This window comes from Cynoglossus semilaevis, chromosome 11 (assembly GCF_000523025.1).
Source record: "Cynoglossus semilaevis isolate Cse_v1.0 chromosome 11, Cse_v1.0, whole genome shotgun sequence".
NCBI lineage: Eukaryota > Metazoa > Chordata > Actinopteri > Pleuronectiformes > Cynoglossidae > Cynoglossus > Cynoglossus semilaevis.
In genome coordinates, this window is record NC_024317.1 from 16320382 (window position 1) to 16344873 (window position 24492).

At 41.7% G+C, this 24492-nt stretch overlaps 1 protein-coding gene across 7 annotated transcripts in view; it reads right to left on the minus strand.

Annotated features, from left to right (window-relative positions):
- anks1ab (ankyrin repeat and sterile alpha motif domain containing 1Ab) overlaps positions 1–24216 on the minus strand; it is a 41211-nt gene extending 16995 nt beyond the window's left edge. The window contains exons 1-3 of one of the 7 annotated variants that reach the window (XR_001760768.2): positions 20415–24207; positions 9509–9581; positions 1727–1842 (exon numbers count right to left, since the gene is read on the minus strand). Coding sequence is in view for 5 of the 7 variants with exons in the window: in XM_025060417.1 (XP_024916185.1) it covers positions 1727–1842; positions 9509–9581; positions 20415–20684 (459 nt within the window). In the remaining 2 variants the exon portion in view is untranslated. Of the gene's footprint in view, positions 1–1726; positions 1843–9508; positions 9582–20414 lie in introns of all 7 variants that reach the window. The other 6 variants (XR_003051186.1, XM_025060417.1, XM_025060419.1 and 3 more) reach the window with 6 other exon arrangements.
- Positions 24217–24492: the final 276 nt, after the last annotated feature.

Sequence of the window (24492 nt, forward strand, 5' to 3'; positions counted from 1 at the left end):
CCTTCGCTTTCCAGAGGTTAAACAACTTTAGCATTTAGTGATATGCTAATAACCACAGTTGAAACAAACTAATCCAGCCCACTAGGTGGCGATAGAAGTAATTCTGTTTGTTTGTCGAGATTTGTTTTTGATTATGTCTACTGTAAACTGCAGCGGACATCCACAGATTGCCTTTGTATCTGTGAACATATCTGTCAGAATACATGGTTCAATTTCCAGTTTAATGATGGTTTCCCCTGATTGCTGAATATAAACAAAAAAGTTGAAGTGTAAATGGAATACAGTTCGTAAATTACAATGGATAAAAGATATACACTTTTGGTTAACTAGAAGAAGACATTTGTAAAACAAAGTACTGGTACCTACAGTATCACTGGTACAGGAAATGTTACAATTACTAAAACGTCTTATTTTGATGCATAAGCCACATATGCAAAAAATAGTCTCTGAAATTGAGAGTGAAATGAAAATAGAGTAATAGAGTAAATAGAGTGTTGTTTTCAGTGTCCCGTTTTCTTATCTGTTGCCCAACATACCATGTTGTGTTGGCTATTGTCCCATGGCTGAGCATCTGCTAATGATTTGTTATGTAAATATGTGTGGAGTAATTTCTGCTCATCCAGCTCGGTGTTATGTGCACAATGCATCATAATTACCGTCATGATATGCCCGTCATGTTGTGCTCACAGATGTGAAATGCCTTAAACGCCATCGTTACAACCGAGTTGTTACCGTCCTACCTCTGAATCTGCCGTTCCTACTTAACGGCGCTCATCTGTGTAGAAACTGATGGGACGTAAAGCTCATTACGCAAAAACAGCCATGTGGCCTGACAGAAGTTGGACTTTTAGCCTTTGGGGACGTTTACATCAGCGCTTTCTTTTAGGCATCTCCATGATGTTTACTACAGTCCTGGCATGAATGGTGTATCATGTTTCCTCTCAGTGCTGTTTTCGGGGGGAAACATGATAAGGCTTTTAGTCTGATAGCGCACGATCTTTGAGCTGTGTTTATATCATATTTATATCAACCTGTAATCTCCTGGTGGTGTTTATAAACTGCAAACCATTCATATGAATGTCTTGACAGCTTCCAGAGACACTAATCTGTCTAATCCTTCATATATATGTGTGTGTGAATATACTGTATATATATATATATGTATCTTTCAGTTTGGTGTCTGTTATAATAAGCATGCTACTGCAGCAAAGTAAGCAGAGATTAGATCATGGGAAGCAGATTTAGTGAACAACCATGCAAAGTATATTTAGATCAGAGTGTCTTCAGACTGAAGGCTGTTGCTTTAAATTATCTCAGTGTTTTTACACAGATTGTGTCCTGTGGACGAGGTGGGACTAATGTGCAGAGTGAGTCAGTCAGCATCCCTGGGAATGCTGGGGGAAGTTGGTGCCGCTTGGTTGTCAACTGTCATGTGTGGAAGTCTGTGTTCTATAAAAGGGTGCAGCGAGGGGCTGTAAATCTTGGCAGGGTCATGCATCTCACGGATGTGGAGGGGAGTTATGAAAGAGAGAGGGGGAAAGGAGAGGAGGAAGAATCAGCGAGAGTAAATGGGTGAGAAGGGGGAGGGAGAGCGGTGAGCGGTGGCATTGACGGACAACCAGGTGGTGACAGAAAGAGCAGAGCAACGACACAAAACAGCTGTGTTTACAGGCAGAGTGATGTAAAGTGCGAGCGACACTGAGAGGACGTGCTGCGGGCCACTCACCATGAATCGAAGGTCGTCAAAGCCATTGAGCAGGAACTTGCTCTCGTACTGCGGCAGCCCCACGTGCTCCAGCCACTCTCCCACCGGCTGGTCCAGGGCTTTACCACAGGCCCCATCTGCCGAGAGAGGGAAGCGCTTCAGCAGTGAAAAGCCGTTCAGCCGGTAGCAGCGGCACTCAGAGGACGACACATGGCATTGCCACATCATCCTCGGCCAGCAGAGGCAGAGCCGAGTGCAGCAGCACCAGGCAGTGTGGGGGGGAGACAGGGTCCAGGCCGGGAGTGAGGGGCTCCCACGGTACAGGTGGGGGCCCGGGCTAAACTCAAACACAGGAGGAGGATAGGAAGTGCTGCAGGCCCAGCTCAAACCCTGCAGGGGACTGAGTAAGCTAATAAAACCCCGGCTCTGTGTTAGTGTGACTGACTAAAACTGTCAGGCGAGGGTGGAGGTAGTGCAGGGAAGAAAGCCAATCTCAAGCATGGTGTATTTAGTTCTGCTGGATCGTGCCACTGTGGCATCTTCCAACAAACAAGGTTCACCAAACATCTTGTCATTGAGTAAATAGGTGAGTGTAAAAACAAACAAATAATAAAAAATAAAATAATCACAAAAAAACAAAACAAAAAAAAAAACTACAAATCAGGAAACAAGGCAATTTCAAGCTAAGGGGAAAAAGAAAGAATCACTGAATGAGACATTTTTCATACATTACATATCTATGCCCTTGAGTTTCTCCTCTTTCAAATTTGGAAATATTAAGTCCCCCCAAAAATAAATTTGTCAGGGTTTCACCACATACTTGTAAAGCTCTGGCTGAGTCCCATGGCTTCATTGGTCAACCTCTTTGAGAGCTAGGACATGGTTCATAGAATGAAGGTAGCAGCATTCTAACGTACTGTTGAGGTAATCATGTTACTTAGGATCAAGGAATCTACATTTGTTTAAATCATGGTCTGTTCTCACTCCAGAGCCAGTGCATGGACTACAGTCAGGTGGAAATATTGTAAATCCTACATCAAAAAGGAAACCAAAGCTAAGGACTTCCACAGCGTGCTGATTCCAAACTCCTCAATTCATGATTAAATCCAAGTATAGATTCCTTGACGGAGCTCCAGGTAAGCTGTCTGCCGCTGGGAGAAGGTTCAGTGTCCTTGGTGGTGCCAGTGCTTCCCAGCATCCACTCTCTTCAGCAGACCACTGGCTGTGCGGCTCTACGAGCAAATGTGCCTCTCATCTGTCAGGGCAGTAAATCCAGGGTAAGATCCATCAAGCGGCAGGTGCAGCCTCTTGACTCTGAGGCGAGGATCACTGCAGGACCACGGCGCAGGTTAAGACGGCTCCTCGCCGAGGCAGGTGCCCCCCACTCCCACTGCTGCAGCCCACCTGGTCCTTCTCCTCGGTGGGTACAGCTAGCAGCCTCTGTTCTTAGGGCAGAGGTTTGCTGCATCCCCAGCCTGTCTGATACATACAGGCAGTGCAGATGCAGTCACAGCAGCTGCTCCTGGCTCACACACACACATACACACACACACGGTTCCCCTCAGTGCTCACAGGGCATGACGTTCTGACGCCGGCTACTTCTGCACGGGAGACCTCAGATCTGCCTCAACCTCAGCTGCTGATGCCACGTCCTCCTCACATCCACGACAGTCAACAGACTCAGTGATCGCCCACCCCTCTCCTCATCTGTGCAAATCCCTCAAGCTCTTCTTTTCAACCAGCCCCCCCCCTCCTTGCTCTCGTCTCCCTCTCTCTCCCCGCTCTCGCTCTTTCTTTCTCTCGCTCTCAGTCTCATAGCCCCATTCCTATACTGTGTGATCGCACTGCAGGGCTGCCGTATGCTGCTGATGAAGTGGGGTGCTGCTCCACGTAACCACCTCTCCCTCACTCTCCCACTATCTACAGTCCCCTCCCTCTGCCTCACACTCCCCCCCCCCCCCCCCCCCCCCCCCATGTTTGTGTAACCAACTCCATTGTGGTTTTGTGTTTATGTGTTTGCGAGATCCCCCATGCTTTCCTACCATTTCTCTTGTTATCTATTTAAAACAACCTCTTAACTAATGTATCAAGCACAGATGGCCAAAAATCAGGATACAAACGGATGGATGACGGAGACCCAACCTGGAGGCTTTGAGACTGACATGGGCCAGTGAACAAAGGTAGTAGTTGCCAAAAAAGGTAAACAGAAGAGAAGAGAAAGAAGATTGCGAGGCCGTCTCCATCTCTCCAGCATGATGCAGCGTGACAGAGAAGGGGCGAATTCCATTATCTACTGTAGTTCCAGATGCTCACGTCACATCAAACATCTTTAGAGAACGCGGCTTCACCGCAGCATAAAAAGGATCCCAGAAAACAAAAATTCTGATCAGAAACATGAAAAATGCACCCGGAAAACGTTTGACTTTAGAGACCTGACACAGTTGACCGCTTTCTAGCTACAGCTGCAGGCACGTGCTAATTATACAGGCTTTCAAGCTGCATGCCTTACACGTTCCCAAACGTGTAGTCGTCCAATCAGCAAGGCAGTCAGGGTGAAGGTGAAGCAGTGCCAACACGGGGAGGCCAAGTGAAGGGCTATTGATTGAACCTACTTGGTAATTGGCCGAATGTGGGCCTGTTATGTTTGATGCTAACAATCAGGGTAAAGGTCAGGTTGTATCTTTTTTGACCTGTCAGTCATCTGCAGGGTCTGTTGCTCATCATTTACTGTCAAGAGTTGTTCTGACTAAGAAGGAGCTAGAGGGGAAGACAGTGGGAGGGAGTGATAGAAAAGATAAGATAAGACGCTCGATGACTTTGGATTATTTCATGTCGACTAACGGTCATGTCTCCCTACATTACCTTCCTAGCTTTTGGCTAATGAAGATAATGCAGAAGTCGGATGTTCTATCAGCTCCCACTGGGATTCTCGCATCTCAGGTCACTTTTTGACACTTTGTGACAGTTTCATCCTCCAGGATGGACTGCACAGGGATGCTCTGCTCATGTAGCTGCTCCAGTATTACATAAGTGGAATTTCACCGCACTGCTCAGTCACTTTGAAGTTTGTTTTTTTTTTTTTTTTTTTGGTTTAATGCGCTACTGAATTTGCCCTTCCTTCAGAACGCCTATTATCAACGATGAGTAGTCTGAAAGTTCTTGTGTGAATTTTGCTTCAGTGCAAAGTAATGTTACCGCCCATTTAATGAAGTGATTATGATTATTGGTAAAGCCAAGGTTAAAATATTATTGTAAGCCTATCAGAGGTGCGTTGTCTCACACACGGAAGAAAGAAACCCCAAAACTTTTGCCTCCTTCCTCAAACAAATCTGTTTTTATGTTAATACCCCATAAAAGACAGAGACCAGTGATGGAGGTGGAGGCAGTGAAACATGAGATAAAATATATAACCTTATCATAAAGTAGTAATTAAGATTAAGGACTAAGTATGATTCACTTTTCTCCTCTTAACGTATCTCTTCTGTGCATTGGCTTTTAGCCCCAACATCGACACAGACATAAAAACACCAGGCAGCTCGACCAATTACTACCATACATTTGGGACAGCGGCACCTCCCAAAGACGCAGGACCCAATTACTCACTGACAGAGTGGCCGGTACTCGTCCATTGTGGAGAACTGGGTCACTATCTCAGTCCCTGTTAAACAGGCCAAGCCTTCAAAGTGTCCAAGTGGGTTTGTGTTACATTAAAGTGCTGCTAGGTCTAGACTTTGCTCCGAGCGGCAGCCTGAAACGCTTATTTACGGAGGCGGAGGTTGAGGTGGAACCTAGATAAAGACGTGCGTCTTTATCAGAGCTGGAGAAAAGTACCAGCACCTCGTCAACGCACAGCTGAGCTGTGGAGAAAATGAGGTGCAAAGCTGAATTAATGCAGGGAATCTGAGGGCGGACTCTTCTCTCTGCCTTTGAACGTCAATATGTGCGCAGTCTGAGCTGATGCCTCCTGTGTGTTGTTAGTTCACCTCTCTGCCCAGTCCCTCTTTTCTATGGCCATTTACTCAGTGCACTCACAGCACACAATGGAGGCACTGGTGAAGGGAACAAAACCCAATCTCATCCCTGAGCATACACAATGGCATGAGAAATATGTGTACATGAAGATGACTGGCTGTCCTTGGCTCCTGGTAAGAGGATGTAAAAGAGGAAAATGTGAATGGAATAAACACAGGGAGACGTTTTCCTCTTCATTCACACACAAGACATCATTTCTGTGTTTCAGCATTTCTTTTTTTATATCTTCCTTTCTTACTGTCACTTGTTTAAATTTCGGAAACATACAGCCCCGCATCCTCATCAAGCTAATATGCTCGATGGATTATTGGCATGCAGACTGACCAATCACAGCACCACATTGGACAGACTGCTGCAGTGGTCTTTTTTACCGCAGTGCTTTAATACCAACTTACAACTTAAATGTTAATGATTTTATTTACTTCAGAGTTGATCCTGTGGAGTTTTCAGTTGTTATGAATCCATGTCTTTCTCTGTGTCACATATAACAAAGTGACTCATTACCTCCAAGGGTAGAAATATTCACACTAAACTTGCTTCAGTTAAAGCCGGACACAGTACGTGCTGTGGGAGAAGCTATGCAGATACAGATCCTACTGTGCGACATTTCTCGATTTTCACTGTAACTCGCAAAACTCACATTCTGAACACAAGTACATCGTAAACTGTGGACCCTATGTTTTACATTTAACCTCAACAAACATCACCAAGAACAGATATGTCTTCTTAAAGAACTTAATGTGTTAGGTTAGGGTTAGGGTTGAGAGGGGCAGAATTTAGGGAAGGACTTTTCATCTAGCTGACCTCGCTACACCACTAAACTCCCAAAAAGTGGAAGTTGAAGTGAGTAGAATTGGGTTAAGAGTTATGGGATGAATTAGGGGTAGAGTTAGGGATAGAGTTAGAGATAGGGTTAGCATAGCGGGATGATTGTGGGTACTTTTACTGTTGGGATTAAAGAACGTTTCAGAGCAGAATTAGGCATAACGTTTAATTGTAGGTTTAGAGTAGGGTTATGGCTACAGTTAGGTGTAGTGTTAGGGACTAGGTTAGGGGTAGAATTGTCTGCAGACGTTTTATACTATCTAGATAACCTATGCAGCCCCACTTAAACTCAAAATGAGTCAAATTGGCCACAGATTTACAGGTAGAATTAGAGGTAAGATAAGTTCTAGGGTTAGAGGACTAGTTGAACTACAAGTTAAGTTACTGCACTGGCTCACAAAACCGTCCAAGCGTCCATGTTTACTGCATTAATGAAATCATTTGACTTGCTTCGTCCCACTGGAATAACTCTGCGTCACCTAAGGGGATCCCTCCCCCTAATTTGGGAACCACTAAGTTTAGGGTTACTTTTAGAGGTAGGGTTAGGGTGATGGGTAGCATTGGGAGTAGGGGTGTGGGTTAGAGTTAGGGGTGGGGGTTAACACCGTGGATCATCCACCTCCATCTCTTCGTATATGTTTCCACAACAACTTCAACACTAATTCTTTTATACGATCTCTCACCTACTCAAGGTGGAGACTGAATGATGTTCATTACAGTAGTAGTTACTTCCCCCAGTCTCATCAAATGATGTGACAAACAAACACATCTCCTTCGGGGTTGGTTTCAAATCACAATCACTCTCTTTTGTTTATGATTATTTGTTTTGTGTATGTAGCCATACATGTGTAACTGAGTGAATGTGACAAATAAACTCTCAAATCTTCAATGAGCTGCGTAAAATTGTAAAGTCTTGTATAAGTGTGAACAACTTGAATTAAGGTTAAATTTCAGACTAACGTTACATTGAGATCAATTATAGACTTTTACAGCATCAAAATGTGCTTTTTTTTTTCCAACATTTTACTTTACCTCTTCTGATGCTTTTATTCATTTGGTTGGTGTTTGTTTCGTCCTCTGGGGTTTTGCAGATACATTTTTATTTTAGCATGATTTAATGGCTACAGGAAGCTAAATGTGCTTCAAAGAATACAATTCTATAAGACAACTCTCTGGCGTTTGTCTCTGTTCAGTTCACCTGTGCTGTTTCACCTGCTCCTTCATTAAGTCCATCGGCTTCACCTGTGCTTCTGTGCAGCTGAAGCCAATCAGCAGCTCACAGGTTATAAAAGCAGGCTGTGGTGTGTGTGCTGTTCACACACTTGCTTGAGAGAGAAAGAACATGCAATGTCATAGCTTTGTGTTGGGTTTTCTTGTTTGGGTTGTTGATTGAAGACATGGGTTTTTGTTTGTTCTGCTCCAATGCAGTCAATGGCTCTTCTTGGTCAGTTCATTAGGTCATTTCAAGATCTATATTTGAAACTCCATTTATTTGTTTTTGAGTTAGTTTTTGTAAATAATCCCCACTCTATGTCCACTGTGTGTGTTTGATTTTCATCAAATGCACTTTGAAATGCTTGATTTCATTTTTTCACTTTCCTGAAAAAAGATCTTTATCACACATTTGACTCATGCTGTCCTTTTCCCATTAAGTAAACACACATCATGTGAGAAGGCCTGTTCAGAACAGATCTGAGGAAAAGTGTTACGCAATCATATGTGATGAAATCTCCTTTAGGCAGAGTTAAAGGAGGCGGCAAATCAACACTATAATGACGTCGCACTGCTGTTTAAACAAAGTTCTGCCAGCTGGCGTTCATCCTCTGCACTGGCTCCTGGTTTTTGTTTTAACAGACCATGTTTTCTCTTCAATCCTTGTAAGCTGATACAGTAACTGGAGAAACAAATGAGGACGTGACATTGGTTAAAAAAAAATCAGATTTTACTCTGATTTTTACTAGTAAAATTGCTTAACAAATGTCAGCTCACCTCTGTGGAGTGTAACAACAAACATTTACCCTCCATGCTTCTCAGGGCAAGCTGGTGATACAAACAGTCGGAGGTAATTAGGTGTCGTCCTGTCTACTAAAGTTGACAGCAGTTAAAAATGTGGTTAGAAAAAGATCCCACAGAAAAGAACCTTCAACTAGAGCCTCTCATAGATTAGATCAGATTATCATAATCTGATCTAATAACTGCTTTCACATATGCAATGTAGTGTTTCCTGAAAAGGCCTGAAGGACCCTGGGTTCAAATGCAGAAACCCAGCGTAAACTGCAGCTGACATTTGTGATGAAGCCCAAAAATATGCAGAAAGAGTCAATCCCCAACAGACCAACTGTATTACACACACGAGGGCAGTGTTTCCCAAAGTGTTTCCCTGGCCACCCATATTTTAAAAGTCAAACCTTCGCGATCCTATTCGTAAACTCCTGGGAAACATGATGCGAGACGACCCCAAAAAAGAAAATCTCTTGCGGCCCACCTTAGGGTGGCGACCCAGTCTTTGTGAAACAATGCTGTATGGCATTGAACACACTTTTCCTCTAGTGGACACACACAAACACACATTTTGAACAAGCCTGAATTCAACTTTCAAGGTATGTTCCAGTGTTTCAGGAAACAGCTTTGTTAATCTGGCAATCCGTTTTCTCGCCTTTTGCTCTTTCGTTGGCTTGGATTGGCTTCCCCCCCACAGAACCAACCTTCCATTTTGTCATCAAATCCAACAAAGGTTGGAAAACAATAGCAAGCAAATATATTACCAAAAAAAACAAAAAACAAATATTTTGCTTACTTTGTACAACCAGTACTTTACAAAGACTCACATTTCCTGGAGATGCGAACTGTGTCGGGTTAATATTTGTATGTAAATAATCACATATTGCCCAAATATTAACATAATATTCAATACACTGTCTTTTAAAAGAGAGAATCAAACATTACCTGGACTCGGTGTTGACTGTTTATATTTGGAAGTTTCAATCCCTGCTCCAATCAAGTTCATTATCTTCTCAATCTGGTCAAAGTGGTAAAAAAACACAGATTTCAGCGACATTCAAAAACACAAGGGCTGTGATATTATTAAACAAGCACCTGTTGGCAGTAATGGGGGCTCAGTGTGTTCGTGTGTGAATGTTACCGCCCATTTTGTGGATGATTATGATTATTATTTAAATCGACCTTAAAATATCAGCGCAAGCTAGTCGGAGTCGGCAAACACGCTGTGACATTTCCTGATGTGTGGGTGGTCAACATGGGCGTCACTGGTTAGAAAAGGAAAGAGAGAGAGGCTACCTTTGACTGTTACGACTTGGAAGAAAAAAAACACCTTTCGGTTGTTGTAGGAATGTGTGTTTTGTTTTTGTTTTTGACAATTGTGTCCGTCAGCTTGACAGCCCTAATTAAAATCAAACCTGTAATTACAAATGCCCTGAGACACGTTAATCTCTCTACGAGACATGTTTTGGTTATTAATATCACCTTGTTAAAGTGATAACATTTGTCTTTTTGACCTCCCCTTTGTATTTACTCTAAACACGCCTTTGACCAGAGTTATTCTACAGTAGTCAAAGGGAGACCAAACTGCAGTAATGGCTCTCGGTGAACTATTGCAACAGAGAGAAACGTTGCTGGTAGTGTTGGGAACAAAGTGGGCTGCTTTTGCAATGATGGATTACAAGCAACAGTCCAACGTGGACAGCAATTCAATGACCCGATGCTCAGCAAAAACACAGCAGGCTGATAAGATGAATTACAATCCTGGGGCTTTTGAAAGTCCAAATTATTGAAGCCTATAGGAGGAAGTCCTGCAGCCAAGTGTGGGCTGCAGAAGCCACAGGAGATTCACATCTGTTAGTGCGCATTCGATTGGCCCCTCAGACCTGTATTATTTAAGCTTTGCAGGATAAAGAAACAGCTCACCACAAGGTTAAGTGAACGCCCTGCTGCATGCAGGAGATTACAGAGCAACTTGTTTAAGGCTCAGAGCCAGAAATGTTTATTAAGTAGTCTCTGAGTGAGCAGATGGATGTACGTTCCCCTCCTTTGTTTGTTTGTTTTTAAATGTTTGCAAAAATATATAAAATATGTATTATATTCAGGACCTACAACAGTGCCTCAAATGACTCCCTAGGGGTCATAAACCCCATGTTGAAGACCCCTGCACTATAGTAATCTTGAATCTCGCAATTGTACAGTGTTTCAGGGTTTGTTTGTTTGTTTGTTGTATCCATCTATTTTGGATTTTTGCTGACATCAGTTTTTACAATTCTATTTGTGCCAGTGCATATGTGGTAAGAAATACGTTCACCTTTATAAAGGACAGTATTTCAGATGACTTGTGTAAAACTCTGTTTATAGTGTAACAAAAAACCACTGTGTCGACTGTTTTGCTCTGATACGTTGATAATAATGACGCTCATCCATGTTTAATGGCGACCATTTGTCTGCGCGGCAGCGTATTATTTGCTGACACTTCATGCTTCAAGGACAACAGACCCTCGACCATGTCTGAGACAAATGTACTAATAGTAACAATACAGACCATACATATTCATCACACTTCTTCCTCTCCCCGGCCTCCTGCAGTGGGCCGTACCACCACGTCACGACCAATTCAAATACCAATAAAAAGGCTGGGTCTCCTACAGATATAATGTAGGTTTTGTTTTTTCACATCCGTTTTGAAACTAAATTTAGAATCAAAGAAATTCTCCGCTCACAGAGTTTGAAACAACTGATTCTGCTCCTTTAATGGCGGCACCAAAGACACAGCCTGGCTTATTTGATGTAATATTTAGTGTTTGAAAGAGGCCCATGCACTTTGCTAGTGGCATCAACACTGTGGAAGAGCCGTGATTCATTTGGAAGTGAGGCACGTGGGACACATGGCATATGCCTCCAGCAGTACAGACCTCACATTGCTCTTCAAATTAACCTACTTACATTCTATATCGCACATGTATTTACACACAAACTGCAAGCTAAACGTACTTGTTTACTGCAAGGGGATGAATGTGATGTTTGACGTAAAGTACAGCTACGTTCTTTTGAAGGGTTTTCGTAACATGACGAAGATGAAATCGAATTTCCAATAAGCTAATTCAGCCGTGGTTCGTGCTAGGACAAGATGATATTTGGAACGTGTCCATGAGATCTTTGACCGTTGATTCAGAGAAGCTTTTGTGAGGTCGGGCACTAATGTTGATTTAGGGGCGTTGGCTTACATTCTCTGTTCTATTTAATCCTCAGGGTGTTTGGAGTGTTCAAGGTCAGCACTCTGAGCAGGCAAGTCATGTTCTCCATCACCAAACTCACCCAACCATGCATTTAGAGACCTTGCTTTAAGAGCTGGTGCACAGTCATGCTGGAGGAGGAAAAGATTTTTTTTCCAACCCTTTCCCACAAAGTTAGAGGTGCAGAAATGTCCAGAATATTTGACTTAACTGAGACTTTAGGCTTTTCTATTAGTTTGAGTTTAAAGCTCCTGCAAATTCGAAAATCAAAAAACTAAATGAGAACAAAACGTATTCACTCCAGTCACACACACGATTTTTCCACCTTTGCCTTGAACTCAGACTCAGTAAAAGTCTGATCAAAGTGTAAGGTTTTGACCCCAGTCTGGATCACAGCTGTTCAGAGTAAAGCTGTGTATTACAGGAGTAGCACTGTAGTACTATACTGAGTTACTTTGATACTGAGGATCTCCAATGATGATACCAAACCTCATCTTGCACACACTGCAAGGCACAGGTACATGTTCGTCCTGCTGGTCTTGTTGCTTATACCCAGCAATTGTGGCTGTTGCGAAGCAACGAGAAGGTTGCAACAGAAACTTTGACAATGTTGTTCTTTCCAACTCTGAGCTCCTTCAGCGATGTCTGGTCAAACACGAGCAAGGATATTGGAATTGCTTCCAGTGTGAAGGTAGCCTGAGAGTCTTTCCAAGCAGAGCATTAAATGGTTTGGCCGGCCTGCAGTGCAGATCTGAACAACATTTATCATTGAATATCAGTGAATGTATCATACAGACGTTTGAAAAGCTTTACCAAAAAGAGAATGTCCCAAGAATTTTGTCATCATCAAATTTCTGAAATCTAAAAACATATTTTCTTTTGCATGATTATAAGTACTGAAGTGCTTTACAAAATCAAGTTTTGGTTTTTTTTTTTTGTGCCTTTTTTAAATTATTTTACTTCTGTGGAGGTTGTTTTTGCTGAGTAAACACCATCACCTGTCCTCATCATGGTTTGACTTATGGAGAATTGTAATTATACATTTCATATCCGAGAGTCCAGCTACCATGACCTGGCTGTCGTCTCTGAGGTAGAATTAAAATGACATTTCCCAATAAAACATCTGAGAGCAGGTAGAAAATAATGAGCTGAGAAGATTTACACGCAAGAGATTGATGCTGCTGTTGTGATTTACACGGGGGACGAAGAGGACCTTGGCCTTAAACTATTGGTCCTCGGGTGTGAGTGACGGCAAAACATCACAACACTTTTTTTTTTTTTAGTTTGTCTTAGAATAAAAGAACTAGTAAATTGGTTTTAATGGCATATGGGTAACATGTAGAGACAATCAACCATTCACACTTACACCTACTCTCTTAGAGCAGGAGTCTCAAACTTCTGGCCCATGGGCCACTTCCAGCCCAGAACCCTCCCCAACATCTGGCCTTTGAACTGATATCAACAATTTAATGTTGATATTTTAATTTTTCAATTATTTCCTTGCTTTAGTTGGTGATTCATGAATGAGAAAAATATGTTTTGTACCAGCTACTTGCATTGTTGTGTTGTTGCAGTTACATTAAACGGACACTAAACTTTCTTTCAAACATCTTAGAAGTGAAATGTCTGGTATTTTGTACTGAACTTATTTTGTGCATCTCTTTTAAATGTTATGCAATCTGATTATGCTATTTGTGCAATTTCCTTGGTAGGTTGCAACATGTCAATAAGAGAAATGACACTGAAACTATACCTATTATATATGTTACCCAACAGTGTGTCAGTGTTATATCATGGAAAATCTCCTCTTGTTACAGAGTTCAAAGAATTTATGCATTTGTAAATTCACTGTGAATTGTATGTATATTTATGTGTGTAGATCTGCGCTGCCGAGATTTAATTGCACGGTCAACGCCGCTCACTCCGCAAGACGGTTGTGCTGTGTTGACCATTTAAAAACCTCGGTGATAGGAGTTAAGCTCTTTGACGACGTAGCTGGAGCCAAACCTCAGAAGAGTCTGGGTCTGGCTCAGGGAGGAAGAAGCTGCAGCTGTCACCATGGCAACCAGAGCTGCAGCTGATGGACATTTAGTCATTAACATCTTTCTTTGGTGCGTTGGCTGTTCACCCAAAAATTGACAATCTGGTTTTTATAACCAAAGCGTATTGACCGTTGAGAAGGATGTGCATATGTTTACAGTTATAAAGGCGACATGCTTCTGTTGTCCTTGTGCCACACTTGGACTGTGCAGAATATAAGACATCAATGGAGGCATCTGTTAGCAGACTTTAGCAGATGGGTGCCTTTGGATTTGAGTGTAACTCATCACGATTAATCGAGGTAAATAAAAACTTTTTTCTACGTATTGCTGAAACAGAAAAAGCAAATAAGAGCAAATAGAAGATGCTGAGCGTTTTTCTAAACGCCAGTGAAGTCGTCGACCTCCGCTATATTAATCAGTCTACAGTCATGAACAATCAATTGGACAGTTGTGTCAGTCGTAGACCTACTGACTGTCCTGATCTCTGAAGCAGAGGGGATAAGGAGTTTTAAACTACAACCTCCACCAGGGGCTTTTAAGATGCTCTGTTTTTACTTCAGGGAGCCGTGTCATCCTTCAGTCTAAAGATGAGGAAATATTTGTGTTGAATTACAGCAGTATTGCATGTTTAGCCAGAGGTCCAGTGAGACAACACAAGAGGGTCAAGATATGGTTTTGAAAAAATACGTTTAGCCTCATAACACAGAGATATATATCTTAGCATCTACTGTGACCTCAGTTTTATTAAAAGAATACTGAATAAAGTTTGAGAGTTTCCCAAAGGAAAATGTATCACAAATTATAATGTTAAGCAAAAACCTAAGGGTGGTCTTCAAACAGATCTGAGATGAAGTCAACGTCATACTGTCTGATGCCTTTTACAATGCCCAAATTCAGTCTAACCATCCAAGATCTGCCTCTCACATGTAACTGTTCAAACTGAGGAAGACATTTTCAGGGTCCCGTGTTACACCAGGTGAGACGTGACTGTGCCGTCCTCCACCCAGCCCCCAGCATCCCCCCACCCTCAGCATCACCACTGCTCTCATATTCATATACACCATCTGTCTAAGCAGATCACGGGATGTGCTCACTCTGCCATGGCTCCATGAATTATGAACTAGCTTACACATACTTTTATCAGCTGGAATCATCATCATGAAAATGGTCGGAATTTTCACTTTTTTTCCCTATTTTTTTTTTTTTAAATCAAAAATCATAAATTTTATCTTTAGAAAATTACTTTAAAAATATTTTTGTTTTAAATGAAATACTTCTTTATTTCTACATCCGATTTGAATATCAATACAAATGTATCTAAGATGTGCCTTTTTTATGTAAAAGTACACTTTAAGAGCGTGAGGAAATGCACACACACTACACACTACATTTACTTTAAAAGCTTGCATGTGTAATGACCTCAGGAACACAGCTGGGAAACTCAGAGTAGACACACGACGGAAGTCACTCGAGCATCTGTAACATGTGCTTGTGTTAACCTTTGCTTTCAAGTATTGAACAGATGTGAGCGAAGACGTCAATCACCTTAATCAGCTGTGCCATTTCTATTTATAGTCACCTGCACCGCATTCAAAAGCAGGGTCTTATATAACGGGGGGCGTTCGTGGTATTGCTCTGAAAGGAGATGGGTGAAATTCAACTTACAATACTTTGTGGTGAGCATATTACTCCAAGGTAACAATAGTGACCCCTGCAGTAGTATTACACATTAATTACACTGATGGTATAGCGCCGAGACCTCGGTGGCTGGACACTCAGATAAAATTAAATAAAAATCACTTTCACAGTCAAACTTTATTATTTCATGTCTGTTTTGAAGTCCTGTCACGGGCCGGATTTTACAGTTTGGGGGCTAGATTTGGCCCGCGGGCCACCATTTGATGATCATTGTTGTAAGCGGGAACTATTAGAGTCAACTATAGTCAATTGTCTGCTTCAAAGCTGGGCTCTAATGTGTTAACACATCAAATAATGCATGCTGATTTATTTTTTTTATTGTCGATTAATGCTTTTTTTTTTTAAGTGTGTGTTATTTTGTGAATACACAGAGTGTGACCATGGGTCACAGGAGTGGCAGCTGTTGATCTGTACTGATCTGAGACGGGTGTCAATCTTGGTTTCAATCAGAGCATTTTGGATGGGGGCGGGTTATGACTACTACAGTGTTCACATGAACAGACAGAAAACTGGATAAAAACACCAAAACCTTTAAGAACATTTTCAATGTAAGTCTCTTCCAGAAGGAGATAAAGAAATCAAATTTCTTCTATAAACTACTAGTACTAATAACTCTGTGGTCGAAATATCACTACACATCATAGATTGTAGAGGGCTGAGACAAATACAACTAGACCATCAACAAAGTCAGTATTGACCATACAACAATAACAAACAGGGTGAATATCCAAAATATTCAGGCTGGGTGAGGTGGACATGACGAGTACACTACACCCTGTACTGCAGGATTATTTCCACATACTTCTCTCTGCTGGCAGAGGCCCATCCAGTTTGACACAGTCAAGGTTGCAGTCATTTCATTTCAGCAAACATTTCTCTCTGCTTTTCTGTCAAACTAAATTCTTCTAAAGTAAAATCCAGACTCTGCGAGTCATGTCGGTGTCAAGAGTCTGTTGTTTGCATTGCTAGCTTTGCATGCACGCCAATATTTTTGATGTCACCACAATAGACAATATTACACGCCATAAAGGTCTGACGACATGACTCATCAAGCCCCAGCTAAATTTCTACAAATGAACTACTCTGTTATCGGTATAGCCTTGGTTTAATCATACAGTGTTATGTTTCTCTTTTGCCAATACAGAGTTTATATAACTACTGACACTGACGAACTGGACGATCCCTGTTTCAATTAGTCCAGTCTATTCAGAAGTGTACAGTTTTACCATTTTAAACTCAAATGAGACAAGAGACACAACTATTATCAGAAATATATTAAAACAATGACACTTTTGTCATTGTCATTTCACTTTGTTGAAAAGGTTGATCACAATAAATCCCTCCAGGGTCTTGAAACTTTTTCTCTGTACATGATACAACCTCCTTTGATGCAGTGGTGAACTGTACCATAACATAATTTACTAACGTAGAGCTAGACATACCAGATATTCAATACCATGTTTTTTTATAGCTCTGCATTAAAGCTTCAAGGTGATGCATTCAGCAGCAGCTTCTGTCCTGGCTGTGTGCTGAGGCTACTCTGGCTAAACTAAACAACAACCCATTATTCCAGGGAATTTTTTTTTTTAAGTGTGTGTTATTTTGTGAATACACAGATTTTTTTAAAAAGTGTGTGTTATTTTGTGAATACACAGAGTGTGACCATGGGTCACAGGAGTGGCAGCTGTTGATCTGTACTGATCTGAGACGGGTGTCAATCTTGGTTTCAATCAGAGCATTTTGGATGGGGGCGGGTTATGACTACTACAGTGTTCACATGAACAGACAGAAAACTGGATAAAAACACCAAAACCTTTAAGAACATTTTCAATGTAAGTCTCTTCCAGAAGGAGATAAAGAAATCAAATTTCTTCTATAAACTACTAGTACTAATAACTCTGTGGTCGAAATATCACTACACATCATAGATTGTAGAGGGCTGAGACAAATACAACTAGACCATCAACAAAGTCAGTATTGACCATACAACAATAACAAACAGGGTGAATATCCAAAATATTCAGGCTGGGTGAGGTGGACATGACGAGTACACTACACCCTGTACTGCAGGATTATTTCCACATACTTCTCTCTGCTGGCAGAGGCCCATCCAGTTTGACACAGTCAAGGTTGCAGTCATTTCATTTCAGCAAACATTTCTCTCTGCTTTTCTGTCAAACTAAATTCTTCTAAAGTAAAATCCAGACTCTGCGAGTCATGTCGGTGTCAAGAGTCTGTTGTTTGCATTGCTAGCTTTGCATGCACGCCAATATTTTTGATGTCACCACAATAGACAATATTACACGCCATAAAGGTCTGACGACATGACTCATCAAGCCCCAGCTAAATTTCTACAAATGAACTACTCTGTTATCGGTATAGCCTTGGTTTAATCATACAGTGTTATGTTTCTCTTTTGCCAATACAGAGTTTATATAACTACTGACACTGACGAACTGGACGATCCCGTAACCTATTACTGACACTGACGAACTGGACGATCCCTGTTTCAATTAGTCCAGTCTATTCAGAAGTGTACAGTTTTACCATTTTAAACTCAAATGAGACAAGAGACACAACTATTATCAGAAATATATTAAAACAATGACACTTTTGTCATTGTCATTTCACTTTGTTGAAAAGGTTGATCACAATAAATCCCTCCAGGGTCTTGAAACTTTTTCTCTGTACATGATACAACCTCCTTTGATGCAGTGGTGAACTGTACCATAACATAATTTACTAACGTAGAGCTAGACATACCAGATATTCAATACCATGTTTTTTTATAGCTCTGCATTAAAGCTTCAAGGTGATGCATTCAGCAGCAGCTTCTGTCCTGGCTGTGTGCTGAGGCTACTCTGGCTAAACTAAACAACAACCCATTATTCCAGGGAACATGATTCCTTTGGTTGATGCTCTTTTTCTACAAATGTCCATCATGAATTCTTGAAAAAAAGGATGGAGTAACAATGGTGTGGTTTTTCATTTCCTGTAATATTAAGGTCTTTGGAAACATTTCAAAAACTCATTATCCATTCCAACACTTCAGGGACCAAAACATTTGAAATAATTTAGAGTGACTTTCACGTGAAGATCGAGGACCCATTTTTCCCACCTTTCTAAACAACTACACAACAATCCCAAACCTAAACAAATCCCTTAAAATCTGAAATAGGGACAGACATATTTGAAGCGAGTGAAAAACAGGATGCCCTTGAGAACAGGACACTCCACCCCACAAGGCCTGAATAAATATTTGTGTGAAAGCAGAGGGGCGGAGGAGAGAGCAGAGACAATCACAGGGACGACACAATGGGGAGTAAAAGTACAAAAGGTCTGCGCTGATGTGGGGTTGTACGACCGAAGGCAAATGACCAGCATTTAGTGTCAGCCACTAACTCTGGTACGGAGTGTGTGCCAATTATTCCGTACGACGTTTGTAGTTACACATGTGGTGGATGTAATTATGTAAGTTAAAAACAACCCACAATTCAAACAAAAACAAACAGTGAAAAATGGTTTTGAATAATCCTTTCTTGAATAGGGCTAACGGTGCATTTAAATTTGTCAAACAATAGGAAGGTCACTAGTTCATGTCCCCAGCTTTGACGTGAAACATATGGAGTCTGGATGTTTCCCCTTTGTGTGTATGTGTGTTTCGAGGGATCAGTAATACTCGGGTTTCTATCAATGGTAGAACATTTTTTTAATTTAAAAACTGATTAAGTAGAAGCTCTAAATTAACCGTAGATGTTGGTGGTATGATGGTGGGGCGTGGCCCTGTGAAGGAGCAATTACACAAAGTAGCCTTTTGGTGCTCTTTGTGTGTTCTCAAAGGAACTGGAATGAGACGGTGTTGATTTAGCACAGCTACTGTGTGTACTTCAGATTACGCTTCATTCTGAATCAGCCAATAAGATCTTGATCTTACAATGAGCATTAGCAATTAGCATTAGCACAGGTATTACTTATACTGATGCTGATTTACAATGGATGACATCTTAGATGTTACATATAATGAGGCGTGTCCCGAAAACCTAAAATCTAAACAGAGAAAACATTTTTGGATCCTGTCATTTGATTGTCATAAGTTTCTAAAATCTTGTAATTTGGTGGCTACAAAAGGAAGCTCCATTTTGCTTCAGTGTATTTTAGACCCTGTCCCCAAAGACTGCAGCAGTTTAATTGCATTTGAAATCTTTGCTGGGAAATTATTATTCATTCAAGTCCTAGCAGAGCCCTGGGGTGAACGGCATTGATGCTCCAAAGTGCTAAAATAAATCCCACGTTGAGGCTTCTCAGGATGCCGGGGGAGGGTGAAGCATTTCTCACAGCGGTGGAGTAGATGGCACAAGACAGAGCAAAGGAGCCAGAGGAGTGAAGGAGTGTGGGTCGGCCCCTGAGACGCACTGAGTGGATGTGGAATGACAGCACAAGCCCAATTAGTCTTGGATGCCAGGGCGGCTACAGGGAGGTCGGCGCAAGTGATCAAGCCATTCATGCATTCAAGCAGTTGCCCACAGGCGTTCTTAGCCGACAGCCTGGGTAAAGTTACTCTATTACTGCTTCTTTTGGACTAATGAACACTCACATGAAGACGGATCTCACACCAACCCTCCCCGACTTCCTTCCTCTCTTTCCTGCGACATTCTCCTCAACTTTTACAGCCGTGTCCCATCCCTATTGTTTCCCTCTTTATCGTGCCGTTCCTCAGTTCCCTTTCATATTCGCCTCTTATATATTTGGTATTTTCACTCACCAACAACGTGTTCACTCTTAATGTTATTACTGCACTTGTCTTAAAACCCTGCCCATCAAACACTGCCACTCCTCCGCACTCTACACCCTCCTACTTCCAAAAAATCGTATTACCTCATCCCACTCGGAGGCAAAGGCAGACATACGCTGCGTGGAAGTCTTCCCAGAGCTGCAGTTGGACACTGACCCACTGCGGGCAGCCAGACCTCCATCCTCGTCTGCGCTGGGCGATGCCAACAAGTCAGAGTCGGACTTGGACAGACTCCGTACCAGCCCCAGGTCTGTAGGTCTGACTTTGACCAGTGTAGCTGACGCAGGCTGGTCTGAGGCGGTTTTCAAGTCCTTGTGATTCAGGATCGACCTGTCAGACGTGCACTGTGCCATCGTTCTGGAGTTTGAAGAAGAGCCTAGGATCCACAGACTTGTTTATCCAATCCAAGGAGTGATTTCAGATCTTTGCGGAGCTTTAAAACCTGTGCCAGAGAAAAACAAAATCCATTCATCAGTTGTTCCAAAAGGAAAACAATGATGAAAAGTAAGAATTGACTGTTAGAAGAAAAAAAAATCTCTGTGGAGTCCAGGCTTAGGCTCAGGCAACGCGCTCTGTTTGGAAAGGAAAAGAAGGATTTATTAAATGAGAAACTTGCACAGAAACAGGGTCCACCCACTGGTTGCATCCTGTTGCCCTGTGTGTTCAACTGCCCCTCGGAGCCACAGAGTCCTTCCGTTATTATTCTGTTGGGATTAGCTAGTTGAGTGATATATACTTTTTACATGAGAAGTTCTTTAGAAAAACAAAACAAAACATGGAAATCTAAGCTTTAACTCAACAGTAAAATAAAAAATAATACTTTACAAAAGGCAGAAAACATTTTTCACTTACAGACAATCTTTCTGAAATACATCCCACTCTATGGCAACCAGATTAATCTAAATGTATGTAGCTCTGGGTCTGCTGCCTTCACTTGTCTCCGTCCTGTTCCGGACCTTTCCCAGACCCATAGCGAGAATCCAGGAACTGGAGAATTTAAAGCCTGGACTTCAGTCAGACTGACAGTTGGGGTAATCAGGTCACTGACACACTGGCTGGATGCGCCACTTAAAAGAGATGGAGAGAACAGAGCACCTCCTTCTCTGTTAGTGTAGACTTCATCTGGACTCTTGGCTAACATTCACAGTCCACAGATTTGTTACACTGATAGCATCAAAAATATAAACTTGTCTCAACAAATTGTTATCAAAATTTAACCAAAAGACTTGTAGCGTACTTGATGTTCTAACACAGTAAACTGTTCTTCTACAGCAGGTGGTTAATATGTAATAAAGTGGCAAATAATTTATGGTAAAAAAAAAAAAATCACTTCAGTGGCAAAACATTGATTCTGATGCCAAATCAACAGAGCTCGAGGGTTTTCTCAAATATTCTGTGATTTATTATGTTTTTAAATATTTAACAAATGCCATAAAAAGTTTAGAGTTTGAATTCTTGGAGTTAGAGTGACTGAGTATATACTGTATACTGTATATTCTGCGTCTGGAGACGTGCAGCCTTTTAAAATATATATGTGGAGTTTAAGTGTAGGTGACATGGCAGGAACGTAGAGAAGATCTCAGACACTTTATGCCATTCATGACTCGTCAAAAGGACGTGAGGCCGACAATGGGGTCTCCTGTGAGGCCGCCTTAATATTCACAGGGAGCATGGCAGTTGCTGAGCTTCTCTGCGCCCTAATCATCCATGTTCTCTGCATGCACACCTCTTCCCTCCCTGTAGGCAGCGCTTGTGTGTGCACGACAAAAGATAACATCCCTCGCACATCCCTCGCTGAGGGAGAGTTCACACAGTGGTGTGATGCTAAGCTGGCAATCACAGAAGCAACATCTAATGATCTCCATGACTGTGACCAGGATGAAACGGTTGATGGTATCTGCCTGTTTTGCGCCATTTAAACAATGGAGACTGTGTTTTCCAGCGTGTTTCAGGATAATGATGTCTTCATGCTGTATTAGAACGACAAAAATACCCCCTCCACCCCCCACACCCCCGCAACCCCCCGCTTCAGCTGGCTGGCTGCTGAGCCTCGGGTGAAAGACAGTAGTGACTCATGAACACTCTTTTCTAGTCACAGAAAATACAGCAGTGCGCTATTTTAATGCACACAATATACGGTGTGACGTTATAAGTTTCCTGGTCCAAATCTGCCTCTGCACCAGGGATTGGTTGTTTATAAACACTGTTTTTCAGATTATTTTAATACAGAAACTCATTATGAAACACGTGGTGACTCGTGACTATTCTGATCACAAAAAAATAATTATGGGATTAAGACGAACTAAACATTTGATGTTGTGTGTGTACATATTCTTAATCATTAAAAAAAACTGTTTACCTGTTTGTCCCTTGCCTGTAGGGGTCTCTCCATCTTGCTTCCAGTGAAAACAATTGATACAGCACTATGTTTCTAAATGCCCCTCTGGGTGGCAGGAGATGTGGAGGGTTTAAAAAGATCTTCCTTGGCCTTGAATATAAGTGTTTGGGGGGGTGAGTGTAGTCTCTTTTCTTATCTTCTGCAGTCTGCTGTACTTTAATCAAAAGTGGGATGTACAGTAAAGTTTAAGGAATGAGGAGAGGTGGACGAGGATCATTGAAATTCAGAGAGAAGAAAAGGACAAAGGGAATAAGGGAACAAATGATGCAGAAAAGTAAAGAGCGAGAGCAGGTAGCGAGAGGGTGAGAAAGCCGGGTAATTAATCCACAGATAACGCTGATGGTTCACAGGGAGGTCAGTGACGACGCAACATCCTCATAACAGCTGCCCTTGACAAGATCCATATCCTGAGATTCTCCCAGATCTGTTTTAATGATGGTCATGATATTGGCAGCCGTGAATCAATTGGACGTGCCGGACATATTTACAGCTGCGGGAATCATTGTCAAGGAGGTGACGCACTTAAACAATTCACTTTGATAACGCAAGGACACAAAGTGCTTTTAAATATAAATTGGAGTTGGAAAAGTGTGTGTAGACACAATGGACGACGACGGAGGGAAATTATACAGAAGTGACTTTGTGTCTCATCCATTTAAATCAGCGTGTATTTTCATGCGAACGCCCAGATTTACTCACGACTACTGTGTTCTATACTCTAAAACACACCTGGGCAAACTATGGCCTGTGGGCCAGGTACGGCCCGCTGGGCTTTATACTTGGGCCCAACAAACTAGTCTGGTCTTCTGTTTCATGCATTACAACGAATCGACTGTAGGTGGCAGACATCAAATGTTTATTTAAAGTTTAGGTTTATTCTTTTTAACTCAGCTTTCTACGCCTGACCAATACTGAACAAGTCCACACGTCATATATTTAACCTCATCTTGGTTCATGACCCTAAAAGGTTTGCGAACCCCTGCTCTAACAACTTTTCTTCAAAGAATAAAAATGTGCAAAAAAGGCGTTCTGTTTTGTGTCAGATAAACCTTTGAGAGCTGACATGTTCCAATCTGAGCGCAAAGAAAGAAAATGGCAGAGCAGCAGTTTGTGTTTCTGCCAATGTCAATGTCGCTCATTTCCGACAAGAGACGGGTGTTTGTTAAAGACATCATTACATGCGTGAATTGCATGGAAACAAATGACTTTTTTACTCCCTGTTACACCTCGGAGGCTAATTGACTGACTAAACAGAGCAGGGATTTCTGCAGGAGATAAGACGACAGTGACAGTTTCTAATCTGGAAATGATTTGGAACAATTAGAGACAGTTTTGTCAAAGGCCTGGTAAAAACTGCAAATGTAGAAACACCTTTGTTTTGCACATGGTTAGTCACGGAGATAACGCATGGATGAGTGAACGTTCCATCATTGTCATTTTCACAACAGGGATTTTTCTCTTGAAGCTAAAAACGCAGAAATGATCATTTGTTCTAGAATGTTATTTTATTCAAGAGTTTCATCTGTGGGCCATGAAATTAGTTTTTTGCATTAATCATGATTAATCGTGATTGATGATGGATAATACACTGCTCTGTGATTTAAAAAAACTCAAAAAGTGTATCATTTTATTTTACTAGTATTAACTGTAATGCACAAGTGTGCATAGTAGCATAGTAACATGCTAATAATATCTGCAGATAATGTTGGCCACAGTGGGAGATGCAGAGACTTCTCCCAGTCTTTCAGCCCATCTTTACTGCA